This window comes from Agelaius phoeniceus, chromosome 12, assembly GCF_051311805.1.
Source record: "Agelaius phoeniceus isolate bAgePho1 chromosome 12, bAgePho1.hap1, whole genome shotgun sequence".
Taxonomy (NCBI): domain Eukaryota; kingdom Metazoa; phylum Chordata; class Aves; order Passeriformes; family Icteridae; genus Agelaius; species Agelaius phoeniceus.
In genome coordinates, this window is record NC_135276.1 from 7,910,912 (window position 1) to 7,924,183 (window position 13,272).

At 42.5% G+C, this 13,272-nt stretch overlaps 1 protein-coding gene across 2 annotated transcripts; it reads right to left on the reverse strand.

The window, feature by feature from the left end:
* Positions 1–723: 723 nt before the first annotated feature.
* Positions 724–13,231, reverse strand: CCNE1 (cyclin E1). 2 transcript variants are annotated; one of them, XM_054640756.2, is made up of 11 exons: positions 12,989–13,231; positions 12,601–12,691; positions 12,305–12,373; positions 5,965–6,107; positions 5,754–5,889; positions 4,805–4,951; positions 3,926–4,021; positions 3,434–3,568; positions 3,242–3,353; positions 2,998–3,155; positions 724–2,133 (listed from the first exon to the last, which is right to left on the reverse strand). In XM_054640756.2, the coding sequence occupies exons 2-11, from the start codon at positions 12,634–12,636 to the stop codon at positions 2,011–2,013; spliced, it is 1,155 nt and encodes a 384-aa protein (XP_054496731.1). In that variant the 5' UTR covers positions 12,637–12,691; positions 12,989–13,231; the 3' UTR covers positions 724–2,010. The 2 variants fall into 2 exon arrangements, with proteins under 2 accessions (XP_054496731.1, XP_077041230.1); XM_077185115.1 differs by lacking the exon at positions 12,989–13,231 and adding an exon at positions 12,789–12,932.
* Positions 13,232–13,272: the final 41 nt, after the last annotated feature.

The window sequence follows — 13,272 nt, forward strand, 5'->3', positions numbered from 1 at the left end:
AAATAGGGAGGAATCTCCCTCTTGGAGGTGGTTCTTTTCTAATAGGGACAACTATTTTCCTTAAAATTACCTGCACTCTTCTCTAAGAATCTTCTTTTCAGCTTGTGGTAATCAATTTTTTTTTTCAAGCCACCCTAGAAAGAGAGCACCAGACAGACAACACAGTATCCATGTGTAGCAACAGAAAACCAGAAACAATTCTTATAAAAGATGAGAAAGTAAGAAAATAGCTCTCAAGGTAGGTCCCCCCCAGCTGGGATGTGACAGCATTCCTACCTGGGGAGCTGCAAAGCCACCATTCTCCATGCTCTGAACACACTGCCTTCCATCAGAACAAAGGAGGCTGAAATGGAATTGTAATTTTTCCGTGAAACATCTAAAAGGGACTAAGATCTGAAAACAAACACCATAAGGCCTAGCACTGAAGCATGGTTGCTGATTTAGGAATTAAGCCCACAAACTACCTTTCAGGAGGATTAGTTTCCCTCATCCACCCCCATTTTGTGTTCCACATTTAAGGACAAAGCACCAAAATACATCTTGGCAAATCCTTCAATAATCAGCAAAAATTACATCCCCTTTGTCTAGGGCATGCAATTCTCTGAGAAATTAAAAGCTCTCTAAACTGGCACCAGCAAACATGTTCAGCTCACATTTGCACTTGTTAACACAGAACTTATAACCATTCATTGCAAGGAAAAAAAGCCAGCAGCACCAAAGAACTTGCTTACCATTAATTACCACAGGCATTTTTATTACATTAAAGCTTTAACATTTATCAGAATACTGGGTCAGGGAAGAGAAAATAGCAGAATAACTTAAAAAAATAATAAAAAGCAGCCTTGCTGGGAACTATTGTTAAAAAAAAAATCTAACCAACAACAGAATAGGAGCTTCCTGAAATATTAAATGTAGCATTTAAGTTATCTGCAGCAGGACATGAAGAACCCTGGTAGTCTCACAAAGGTTTTCAGTATTATTGAACAGTCCTTCAAAATAAGCACCAAAAAACACACAAAAAACAAAGAACCATTTATTTCTGTGTTCTCCTCCTCTCCAGAGGCACATACCTCTCCAGAATTAAACTGCACACATGATTGCTTGTCAAATACTGTGCCAAACCCCCAATGTTTAAATGATTTTTAGGAAGAGGTAGACTTGTCCTACTGATCACCTCAGGGTAACAATCTAGACAACCTGATTCAAGAATTCCCCAGTAAGCTGATCATTACAGAGTGTTAATTCCCCATGTACTTGTCATGTCTACTACCCCCTCCCCAGCCTCCTGCACCTGGCTAGAGGAAATCCAAGTAGCCCAACATGACAATTTTACTTTAGTATCCAAATAAAAAGTTTCCATGGATAAGCCAATAGTGGTAAATAAATAAAGCAATAGTTTCTACACTATTCATCCCCAACTCCCACACTTATTAATGGTCACAGTCTGAAAAAACCTTAACTGATCATAGTTAAAAGAAGTATAGAAATATACATAAAACCAGCTGTCTTAGACAGCATTTTTATTAAAAATGAATACACAGAGACATAGCAGCTTTTACAATAAAGAGTTTTTTAAAAGGCATCAAGTTGTAAGCCGACCATTCGAAAAAGAGGCTTTGAAATGTTGTCTTCCACAGCACTTTTTGCCCATTTGTCAGCAAGGGAGAGAAATCTGCAGATTACCCAGAGGACAAACAGGCACAGTAACTAATTTGAACTTCAAGCCCTTTTTCTGAACAGTTGATCAAGCATCACCCTCCGTAGCAGCATCTGGAGCACACTTCAGTGTTCTTTCAAGTGGCTGGTGTACTTGATCCATTTCTTTAAAATATTTTAACATTCAATAAAACTATTTCAAATAGAAAAACTTCTGTCAGATGAAAGTAAGGTTTCCTTTTCAGATTCCGTGAAAGCTTATGAACTTCACTGGCAGCATTTCTGTAATGGACCAGGAGCCAAAACCAGCAGAACAGGCACTTGAGCAAAATTGTCCACCAAAAATTCCTAAAGTCAGATTGATTGTAGTCCAGAAGACAGTTTCTTACTACTCTGTGGTGGTGTAAGGACACCAGTGGGGAAAGGTGAAGTCCTATTTTGCTCAGCCAATATGGCTTGTTTTGCTTGAGCTCTGTCCTGAAAGCACATGAAAAAGAGAGGAAAAGAATTGAAATCTTTACTTTGGTGTGTTTATGCAACAGATCAAGAGAATTCAGTATTTTATAATCTGATAGACTGTTAATCTGGAAATGCATTGCATATCCATATCTAACTCTCCTAACAGTAACTGATAAATCACATAGTACACAGTAGTTACTTGTAGTACAACCCAAAGAGATCAGTATTAGTTTTTGGAATCTGATTATTAGCATTAGGCATTCATAACATACAAGCACTCCTGTACCTTCAAGAGAGCAAAGCAGAGAAACAATTGAGCAGGAAGAACTTTAACTTCTACCTAGAATTCAATAACCTAAAGAGAAAAACTAACCTCAATAGCTTAAACCACAATTCTTTGAACAAGATTTTGACCCTCTGCAAGTTTCTCACATTAATAACCACTCTTGCTCCACTGCTTGTCAGTGACCACTGTCACGTAACAGTCCCACCACATCAGTCTCAAGTGATCAATCTTTGTTTTTCTCCAGATCAGACAAGACTCTATCAGTGGTATTTCCCAGAGAGAAAGGTCTAACACATGGTATTTGAAGTACCCCAAAGGGTAGAGAAATGCTTCTGATTTCTAGGGTAATTATATGCTTTTGATATGAGAGGCTGAAGGCACATATTTTTAAACAAAATACTAAACAAATCGTGCCAAGAAAAGTATTTGTCTCAAGAATTTTGTATCTGGACTACAACCTTATACCTTTTATAATCTAAATACCCTCAGTCTCAACCTGCTCATGCTTCTTTTCAGCTGACTGTATGTTCAAACCAAAGAAACAAGACTTGAGAGATTTCACAGACAGCTTTTTGGCTTCATTTGCATATACATACCAGCAAATCAAAGCTGTTGATGTGTGTCTGTATATTGTGCAAATCTTCAGGAGCTATCCCGCTAAAGTGTTTGAGTTTGGAGCTTCCTACTTCCCTCAGAGCCATGGCAAATGGGACCATCCATTTCACACAGTCCTCTATCTCACAGAACTCATAACCTGCAACACAAGACACTCATTTATCTGCCTGAATCAAGACATAGTATTTGTCAACACACAAGATTGAAGTTTATAAATGCCAATACCTGAAACTTTCTGCATCAGCTCAGATGAGGAGAAGTGATACAAAGCAGAAGCTGCAAGTATTCCATAGGTATATTCCAAGCAGCCAATATCCAGCACACAGAGATCCAAGAGCTAAAAGACAATAGATGTTGGGTAAGCCTGACAGAAAACCACTTTTCCAGGTGAAACAGCATTTGAAGGAAAGGAGTTACCTCTGTTATTTGTACAAATATCTGCTGTGGATATTGTGGCAGCATTACTTCATAAAGATCATTTAAATATGCAACTTGCAGGTAAATGTTTAGCCACGATACAACTGTCAGTGGATTTAAGTTCCAATTAAGAGCCTGAAAGAACAGACACACACAAGATTTCAGTGCCAATTTAAGTTCCTAACTTAAACCATGCAAGATGGTTAAACAATCACAAACTCTAATCCCAGTTGGTTAAGGCATCTTTAAAACATGCAAATCAAATACTCTCTTGTAGCTCTTCCTGCTGATACAGACAGGGAACAAATAATTTTGTTAATACACACTTACTGGTGGATGCTTTAGATCACTTGTTACCTAAAGAAAACACTGCTTTCTAATTAGTAAGAGAAATTTGGCCTGTTAGCAGCACCTAAGATTAACTGAGAAGCTCTGCTTTTAGTCTGATTATGCTATACATTTTTAAAAACTAATTCCACTTGTAAATATTACCTTCATAATGATCAATTCCATACTGATGATTTCATCTTCTGTACAGGCTCCATCTGTAACATAGGCAAACTGGTGCAACTTTGGTGGATAAATTTCCTGAAAGATAGAAGATCAAGTCTTTAATTTGTGGAATAGGTTGCAACTAGTTTCATGTGTTACTTTTACAAAAAGTAAAGAAATAAACAGAACAACCACTGCTTCAGCCTGCTGAAACAGAAAGGGGAGGGGGGATAGTTCCTTATTCCTCCATTCTAATTCCTGTGTTCTCTGCCTTTAATGGACACAGATTTCTTGTCCACCATAGCCTTCAACTCTCACTTTGGACGGGTCAGTACAAACCTACATTGTTTGACTACAGCACCACTGTCCCTGTACCACAACTGACATCAAGATTATTTTCAAGCATCCTAAAGAAAAGGCCTTTTATCTCTTGCTTAAGAACAGACTGAACATCAGCTCTTTTAAACAACTAAGAGCTTAAAAAGCACTGTGTATTTTAGTAGTTCAAATTGTCCCAGTAAATAATAGCCCAGACTATTATGCAGTAGGTACTCTATTGCAATGAAATTGCAACAAGTGGTCTCTGTATACAGCAGCCAGCCAAAAATTCATTTAGCAGCTGCAACTAAAATTTTACATTTATTCTAAAACTGAATTCTCTAGTGAGAAAACTAGATAACATCACAGTATAATTTTACACACTTCTAAAAAAACCAGGAATGTTTAAAACAAACAAACAAAAAATCCTTGTTCTGCCTCCCATTTGAAAAAAATGGTAGCAAGTAACTCCATAAAGCTTTCCACAATATGTCCAGCATCCAAGAAGTGTGCTGTGTGTCCATTCACATTTTTATGGCAAGTAAAGCTGGAGACACTTACCTCAAGCTTTGCTGCTATGAACAGAGAAGTGACACCAATAAGCTGTAATAGTGTTTTTACAACATCCTGTTGTGTGGCCATAAAGCGATCAAAGAAATCTTGTGCTAAATAAAAAGTTTCTCTATGAAGTTTGTAGGCTTCACAAACCTGGAGAAACAACACAGATTACAAAGGTCAAGAACAGTGTTAAAGAGTAAAAACTAGATGCTACATATGTATCAAAAAAAAAAAGCATAAGATAGACATAAAATTTATATTAGCATTCTAGTTCACTGCTATTGTGAAGTAACATGTTAACTAACTGCAAGAGTTAAACAGTTTCCTTTGACACAAGATGACTGCCATTACAGTAACTTCCAAGAAAAAAAACAGATCAGAGTGAAAACCCTTCTAGGAAATGCAAGCACATGTTCCAACAATGTGAGAACATCAGTTCCTCATTTTTTGCAAAGATCCATCATTCCAACACCTCAAAAGAGAAAATTCTCACAAGCACTTTAAGAACAGGGACTATGCCATCAGGTCACCCAAACAGTGAAACAGACTCAGACACAAGAGGAGCTGTAGCACATTCTGCATGACAAAAACAGATAAAAAGGCTAGGAGATGGATCTGATCTCAGAGCTGCCCATCCTACCTCTTACAGTGACTTTTGTAATTATTTGTTCAGCCTTTGTCTGCAGTGTGATCTTAAAAGCTTACCCTGTGATAGGGACAAATTGATTATTGCCCACTATCAATCTCAATGAGTAACAGAATGTATTGACAGTCTGCCAATCATCAGCTCAATACATCATATATTCTTTAAGTTTGGTGTCATTCATTGACAAAATTTAAGATGAAGACAAGTATGTGGAGCTAAACATGCTCCTGAAGTGCACTCATGACAGTTATTAGTGCACTTCAACAAAAGCACACTTGAAACACTCAGAAGCACAGAAAAGCTTACCTCCATTAGCCAGTCTAGAAGGATGGTTCTCATCTTGGGCTGCAGCTGGGGGTGCCTTTGCATGTAGAATTTATCCCTCACGTAGGTCTCTTCTTTGTTTATCATGTTTTTCCATACATCATCCTTGTTTGCCCAGCTAAAAGAGATCAACGTTTAGTCTTGGCTCATGAGACAGGAGGAAGGCAGAGCAGCAGCAGCCCAGCACACTCACCCTAGAGCTGGCAGAGGGGTAGCTCTGGTGGGAACAACGCTCAGGTGGATAAAGCGCGAGTAATCGACACGGACGGGATCGTCGTCTTTGTCCGGAGTGGGAATCAGCATGTGGGCATGCTCGTGGATGTTAGTCCAGGACTTCTGTCAAACCAAACACCAGATTTCACACTGTGCTTTTTAAAGGAAGCATTTTAGCTGTAGGTAGATAATACTCATAATTTCTGTCACAATTTCTTGCCAGTGTCTTATCTCTTTGAACTGCACAGAATCACAGAGCGGTAGAGGCTGGAAGGCACCTCCAGGTCTTTTCATCAACCTCCCTGCTCACACAGGGCCACCAAGGGCCAGCTGCCCAGGACCATGGCCAAAAGGCTTTAGAATATCTTCAAGAATGGAGAGTCCAGAACAATTTTGGACAACTTGTGCCATGCTTGGCTGCCCTCACAGTAAAAAGTGTTCCACAATATTCACAGGGAACCTCTTCTGCTTCAGTTTGTGACCATCTCCTTTTGTCCCCTCACACAAAGAAGAGCTTAGCTTCATCTTCTTTACATCTTCCCTTCAAATAGTTATAAACAATTGACACAAATCACCACAGATATTTTCTCCAGGCTAAACAGCCCCAGCTTCCTCAGCCTTTCCTTATCAGCAAGATGCTCTGGTTCCTGAATTCCCTTAATGGACCTTTCTGGACTCTTTCTTGTATGCTCAAGTCCCTTTTTTACTGTGGAGCCCACAGCTGGACACAACACTACAGATGTGGCCTCGCTTGTGCTGAGTAGAGAGGGTAGAGAAGGTAGAGAAAGTTTGGAACTAAAGCTGAAGAACATCCACCCTGCTCTTTTGAAGGACCCTAAGTGTTTCATGGAAGGATACCCAGGCAGAACCTCCTACTCTCATGCTGTGTTTTGTTTTTACCAAAAATATATTTGCCCTCAAGTACAGAACAAGCAGATGGAACTCAAAGACCCAAATATGAGGTCAGGATTTCTGGTCAGGAATATGTAGATAATATGCCTGAAGCCATGCTTTCATGCCTGAAGCCATGCTTTCATGCAAAGCATCTCAGATGGTGAACACAGCAAAACAGTTGGTAGGATTTTGTACTCATTCATTTAGCAGAGTTAAGATAAAAGCCCAAAGCACTTATGACCCAATTTTCAGAATACAGCCAAGTACATGTGAAGCAATTGCTACTAAACTATAAAGCTAATAATTTTATATGTTGAATTCTGCCATGGTCTGTAAACATCAGCTATCCAAAACTTCACCTGTCATGTCCTTTCAACTTTTATTTGGACCAGAACTTAAATCTAGGTTTACTCTTCTACCATCTAACTCTTAAATAGGATCTTGTACACTTCACACAGTGCCCCAGGAAAACACTACTTGATTTGCAGTAGAATATGAAGCCAGCACAAAGTCATCATGCCTAAGCAAATTAAAATTTGGCATTTCTGTTTAATACTGAAGTCAGCCATCTTGCTGCAAATTGATCAGTTCTGCACCACTAAAAGAACTCCCTAACAGATTTCTAACATGCTAAAAAAAAATAAAAACAAGTTCAGGAGAATCATTAGCTACCATCAAGTAAAACACTATGTGAAACTTTGCCTCTTGCAAAAAAAGCTCCCACAGCTGATTTTTGCCATCTTTCTTACATATGACATCATTTTCCAGCAAAATGGCTCCTTCCTGCACCGGTTTCACAAACAGAAACCACTGACTTGATGAAACCAAAACCACATTTCACAGTTCTCTCACAGCTAAGACTGCTTTGCACTTTAAATTACTGACACATAGAGCAAGTCTTTTTTCTTCTTGGGAGTTCTACATGCAAATACAGTATAGCTACATACACAGCCATGCCAGGATTTAATTTGGGTGGGGAGGAGGCAAAACAGGGGAATAGTATCCTTATCTTAAAAATTACAGACTCCTTACAAACTGAAAGTTCAAATGAAAATATCACATCAGCGTTGCTTTTAAGTTAATTTTTGTCCTCCCTCAAAACTAGACTTTAGTCACACTTTGTTCTCCAAACTGCACAGCAAGCCCAGCTGCCAACAGCCTTTGGAGAAGTGCTGTCTTATCAGTTAATCAGCAAACAGAAAAGCAGTAGATTATACAGTATCTATTTAAAGGTGTCTACTACACCAGCAGCTTCTGAAGGACAAGAGACTTGCTCACAAAGCTCTCAAAGAGACACATCACATGCAACAATACTAAAGATATTTCACCACCCTCAATTTTCTATAAGGAAACAGAAATCAAAGTTCAAGAGCCTCTTAGGTGTTTTGAAAAGAAGGGAAAACAAAGTTTTTGACAACATAATGTCACTTAACAAGACACTGGGGAAAAGATGTGAGCAACACTACAAGTACACAGCTCAGCTAGAGACAAGAATGAAACTAATGTGCAGGGCCTCAAAAGAAAGCAGCCTATGGGGAAGGAGACAGGAATTAATTAGTGTGGGTGAGGGAGCACCATAACTCTGGCACACATTTTGGTGGAGAGAATGAGCATATCAATCAGGCTCTTGAGTCTTTAAAACAGATTTAGCAGGACACTCAATCGAAAGCAAGAAACACTATCAAGAAACTGCATTACCTCACACTGCAACTGAAAGGAAATAGGAGCCACTACTGAAAAAAAGAACAGTTTAAGGTGGGGAGGGTATGAGGAAACCATGAAGAGTTTCCTTTGGGCTTGCACAAAGCCAATCCAAAAGTGAAGCCCTGTCAGAAAGCAACAGATGCTACCCAGAATCTGTGCAGCCTAACAGAGGAAACACTACAGTCCTGAGTTCTGAGACAAACAGGAGCTGAAGCAGCACACAAGCAAAAACATCAGTGGGGAGAACAGCCTCTTCAAATCTGTGTGGAGCCCAGCAAGAAAGCTTGGTGACTCCCACAGTAATGTTCTAGGTACAGGAGCAACTAATCAGATGCTGATCTCTATCTCAGACCTGAGAACAAAAGACAGACTGGAGGAAAAAAAGCACCTGAGAAGTCTCATTAGGAGGAGAGGTACCAAGAAGGAAGAAGGTGGATGATAAGGCACCCAAGCCCATACAGTTCCAAACAGAGAAAACCCAGGAGTTCAGAGGTGGGGGACTTTATAAAGCTCAAACATTAGCAGGCCTCAGTTTCCTGCAGCATGTCACCATTCACTGATACACCAAATATTCATAGAAAATAATCTTTTTGAACAACTTTCAGGATATGGATCAGACACAAAACTGAGCACTGGGGTTATTGGTTACAGGCCAGGCAGGGCCTTCAGTGCAGAGCACCTAAAAATACAGACTGTGCACCTCAATGTGAGCTAGGGGCCACCAGAATGAGCTTCCACTGACAAGCAAGGAGTGCAGGAAGAGGAAGAGAATGACACAGAACTGCATTCAAACAGCAGCACCAGAGGTTTTTCAGCATGGAAATCAATGGCAGGGGAACAGGCCTGTTTGTCACTTTTAAAGCAGCACCTTATACCACAGACAATGGTATCACTTCCAAGTCCACAGCCTTAGTTTGCCCATCAGAAATATCAAGACCTATAATTCTAGCCACTTTTCACTCACAGGATGCATTACTTTGAAGTACTGAATTTTTCCTTGCCATCAGAAGGGAATTCCAGATTTCACAAACAGGACAGAAAATAGCAACTTACACTATTAAGTTGGTCCAATCCTCTTGGGATAGCATAGGAGCTTCTACTCCTTTGAAATAAGAGTCTAAATGTCCTAATCCAGGTTAGAGCCAAGTGAGTTCTCAACCTGTGTATAGTTTAGACTCCTTTTTTGTAGGCTTTGTTTTGTTTGTGTGTTTTTTTTTAATTGAATCTTCAAAAGTTAATCTAGATTAGTAAAATAATCTTTTTTGAGGCTATTTTCAAAACACTTAGATGGAACTCTTTGACAATGCTAAAATCATTCTGAAAAACATCTAGTAAGAAAGTGATCAAAACTCCTTCCTGAGAGTTTGCTCCACCTTTACACATGAAAACATTAGCCAGTTTCATCTAAAGAAACTAACTTACAGATTCCATTCTTCACTTTATATGGAGGTGACCATGCAACTTGCATTACAATTAGACAGATTATTCTAATCTAGTTAGATGAATTTTGTTTTACATGGAGCCTCAGAAGTGTATTCATCCCCACACAGCAGCCAGAATTAGTATGAGAATTGCTAGCAGAATTACAGCAGTGCCAGTTCTCCAAAATCAAACACAGAATTTATGCAATATTCTGCTGTCACAGACCTGATGATATAGCCACCCTTTCATCACATAAAGGGTAACGGCATCCTAATTAAGAACTGAGGCCTTATGTTCCACAGAAGAAAACTAATGAATTGACTATGAAGATGTCATAAAGTGGGATGTGACTCTGATATTTTGCCTTGTGGATAAACTAGTGTCAGTAAACAATTTATTTAATGTAGAAGTCATGTGGCATAGGCTGCAGTGGATTTATAGCTGCCTGCATTTTAGAACTGCCGTGTCTCCACAGAATAACTGTCGCCCTGGCTATCATTCCAGCCTGCTACACTGCTGCTGGAACCGTAAACATATTCTCATTAGTGGTCCATGGCAATTTATATCAGAGAATAGCTTGTGTCACACCATAGACTGAAGAGCTGCTGCTGTGCAACCAAATGTTAGCTTTTTTAACCAGATCTGGAACAATCTGGCTACTTTGTCACAACAAAAATACCTGATCTATGCAGGGAAAGATATATAGGCATGATGTTATTTATTGTTTATAGAATGAAGGGGTCAAATTCCACCAGCATCCTATAATGACCTCAAAAAATTCCCAAGAAAGATTTTTGATGCCTATTGCCTAAATTATCTAAGTTTTAGTTTACCTATCCTTCCTGAAGTAACACTGAATGGCTACCAGGCCAAGAGCACAAACAAGAAGACAAAATTGGAAGTCTTTATCTGCTTTGAAAGTTTAGGTCAACATATGCAAAAGGTACCTCATGTTTCCTTCCACTGTCTTTCTGGAAGACAGTAAAATTGGGTCCCCATTGAGATTTTTTTAAACAAATTCTTCGTTATTATGCAACAAACATGCACGAGAAGGCCGCGCTCAGTTTAGACAGAATGAATCTTCTGGTGAAGGAGAAAGCTGCAGTGAAGGACAGACAGCTCTTCCTTGTCAGAAGTGAGAAATTAGTTTAATATACTGTGCAAAAGAAAGACAGAAGGGAAGGAGAGATCCCCTCATTAAATGCTCACCATTTGAGCCCTGCTTAATATGTTGACTGATAACTAGTGTACGCAGTTGCAACAAGCAGAGGCCATTCCAAACAATGATGCCCATCTGTTATGGTAGCATTTCAGTCTTAGAACTTCCAGCTGCCACTTTGGGTTAGATGTGCCACATTATGCACAGCCTGGCCTCCCAAACGAGGACAGGCTGCACACCCTGCCCCTGACTTCTGCACCTTCAGCATCACCCTGGGTGTGCAGTGACAGGCTGAAGGCTCAGTGACAGGGACTGAGCAGGAGTGCACGTGCCAGGGAAAAAAGGGGAATGCACCTATTGCAGAACACAGGCTACTCAAGGTACAGAAGCATCACACTTTTAACATCACACAACACATGGCATTCAACTTTTTAAACTGGTTCATTCTACATGCCTTGCTGAGAAAGTCAGCAATGGTCACTATCAACCTCCACTGCAGGACTGATTTTCACAGGTAGAGTGACTTTACAGAGATATTCCTTTGTTCTACAGAGAAACAAAGCCTGTTTTACCACACCATGAGAATCAAGTATACACTTCAAAGTTCTAACAGGAACCCCTTACTTAGTCTGTCTGATAATTGTCAATGGGAATAGAGCTGATCTAGGAGAAAAGGGGATGCTTTCCTCTTTCCCAGATGACAGAGAAGTAGAGACATGACTTCAAGGAGCACCACCTCAAGAGATGATCCTGTCTGCGTGCTCAAGGAGCACATGTACAAGCATAAGCACATGACTGTACTTTTGCCCCTCTCTAGAGAAGCAAATGCAGAGTAGGTCTAAAGGCTTGACAGGTGCACCCTTCAACTCAAGGACAGCTGAATTCACTTCAGCATTAACATAATGCTTCAGACCAACACAGGCCTTGTATCTAACAAAGGCTTCAAAACTACACATATGAACGGAATTGTTCTGCACACTCCATCATCAACCAGGGCCAACAGTCCCCCTTGCCCACTGCTATGCAGCATGTGGCAGCAGCATACCTGTTTCACCACGCTGCCATAAATAATGATGTACTGCAAAGTAAGTGCAAGGTTAAATGAGCTTACAATATTTACATATAAAACCAATTCAATTACCTGTTTTTCGCACGGCTTTTTTCTAGTCATCTCCATTTTGGCAATTTCTTCATCAGGATCCTGTAAGAACTACAAAAACAGACATATGATTTCCGGAGCACAAACCGCGGGCCCAGCAGCTGTTGGCCGCAGTGACACACGCCTGTTCCCGCAGGAGCACAGCCCCGCAGGCCCACCCAGCCCCCGGCCCACCGCGTGGGGCCCGCACCCCAACAAAAGGCGGCGAGGCCGCGGGGGCCCAGCCCGGCGGCGGGGCGGGCGCTGGCCCGCGGGCACCGGGCCGGGCCCGCACTCACCGTGGCCACATCAGCTTTCCTCTTGCGGGCTCGCATGGCGTACTCCGCACCCGCGTCCCCCTTGGCAGGACCCTTGTCGTCCGCGCAGTCGCTGCGGAGAGAGGGGAAGCTGAGCGAGCGCCGGCTGGGGAGGCTGCCGGGGTGCCCGGCCTGCAGGGCCCCAGGCAGGGCGGGCCCGGCGCACTCACCTCTCCCGGCGCATGGCACCCGCCTTGGCCGGCGGGCCGAGCCGAGCCGAGCGCGGGACGGGGCCGAGCGGGCCCCAGCCGCAGACCCCCCCACAAAGGCCGGCAGAGGCGCGCAACGGGCGGCCCGACCGGCCCCACCGGCTCCCCCCGCCCCGCGGCCGCCCACCGCCCCCTGCCCGCCCGCGCTGCCGCTCACTCACCGCCGCACCGGCCCTCGCCGGCCGGGAGCGGGTGGTCGGCGGGTGCCGGGCCGGTGGGGCAGGGCGGGAGGCGGGCGGGTTCCGCCGGGCGCCTGCTGCCTCACGGCGCGGCAGCTCCCGTCCCTGCGCGCGGCGCGGGCCGCGCCCGGCGGGACATTTAAACGCGCGGCGGCGGCGCGGGGCCGCCTCCCGACCGCGCACGTGGGGCCGCGCGCGGGCCGGGGCGGGGCCGCCGGGGCGCGGGAGCCGCGCGGAGTCCCGCGCGCGGCAGGGGGCGGGGCTAG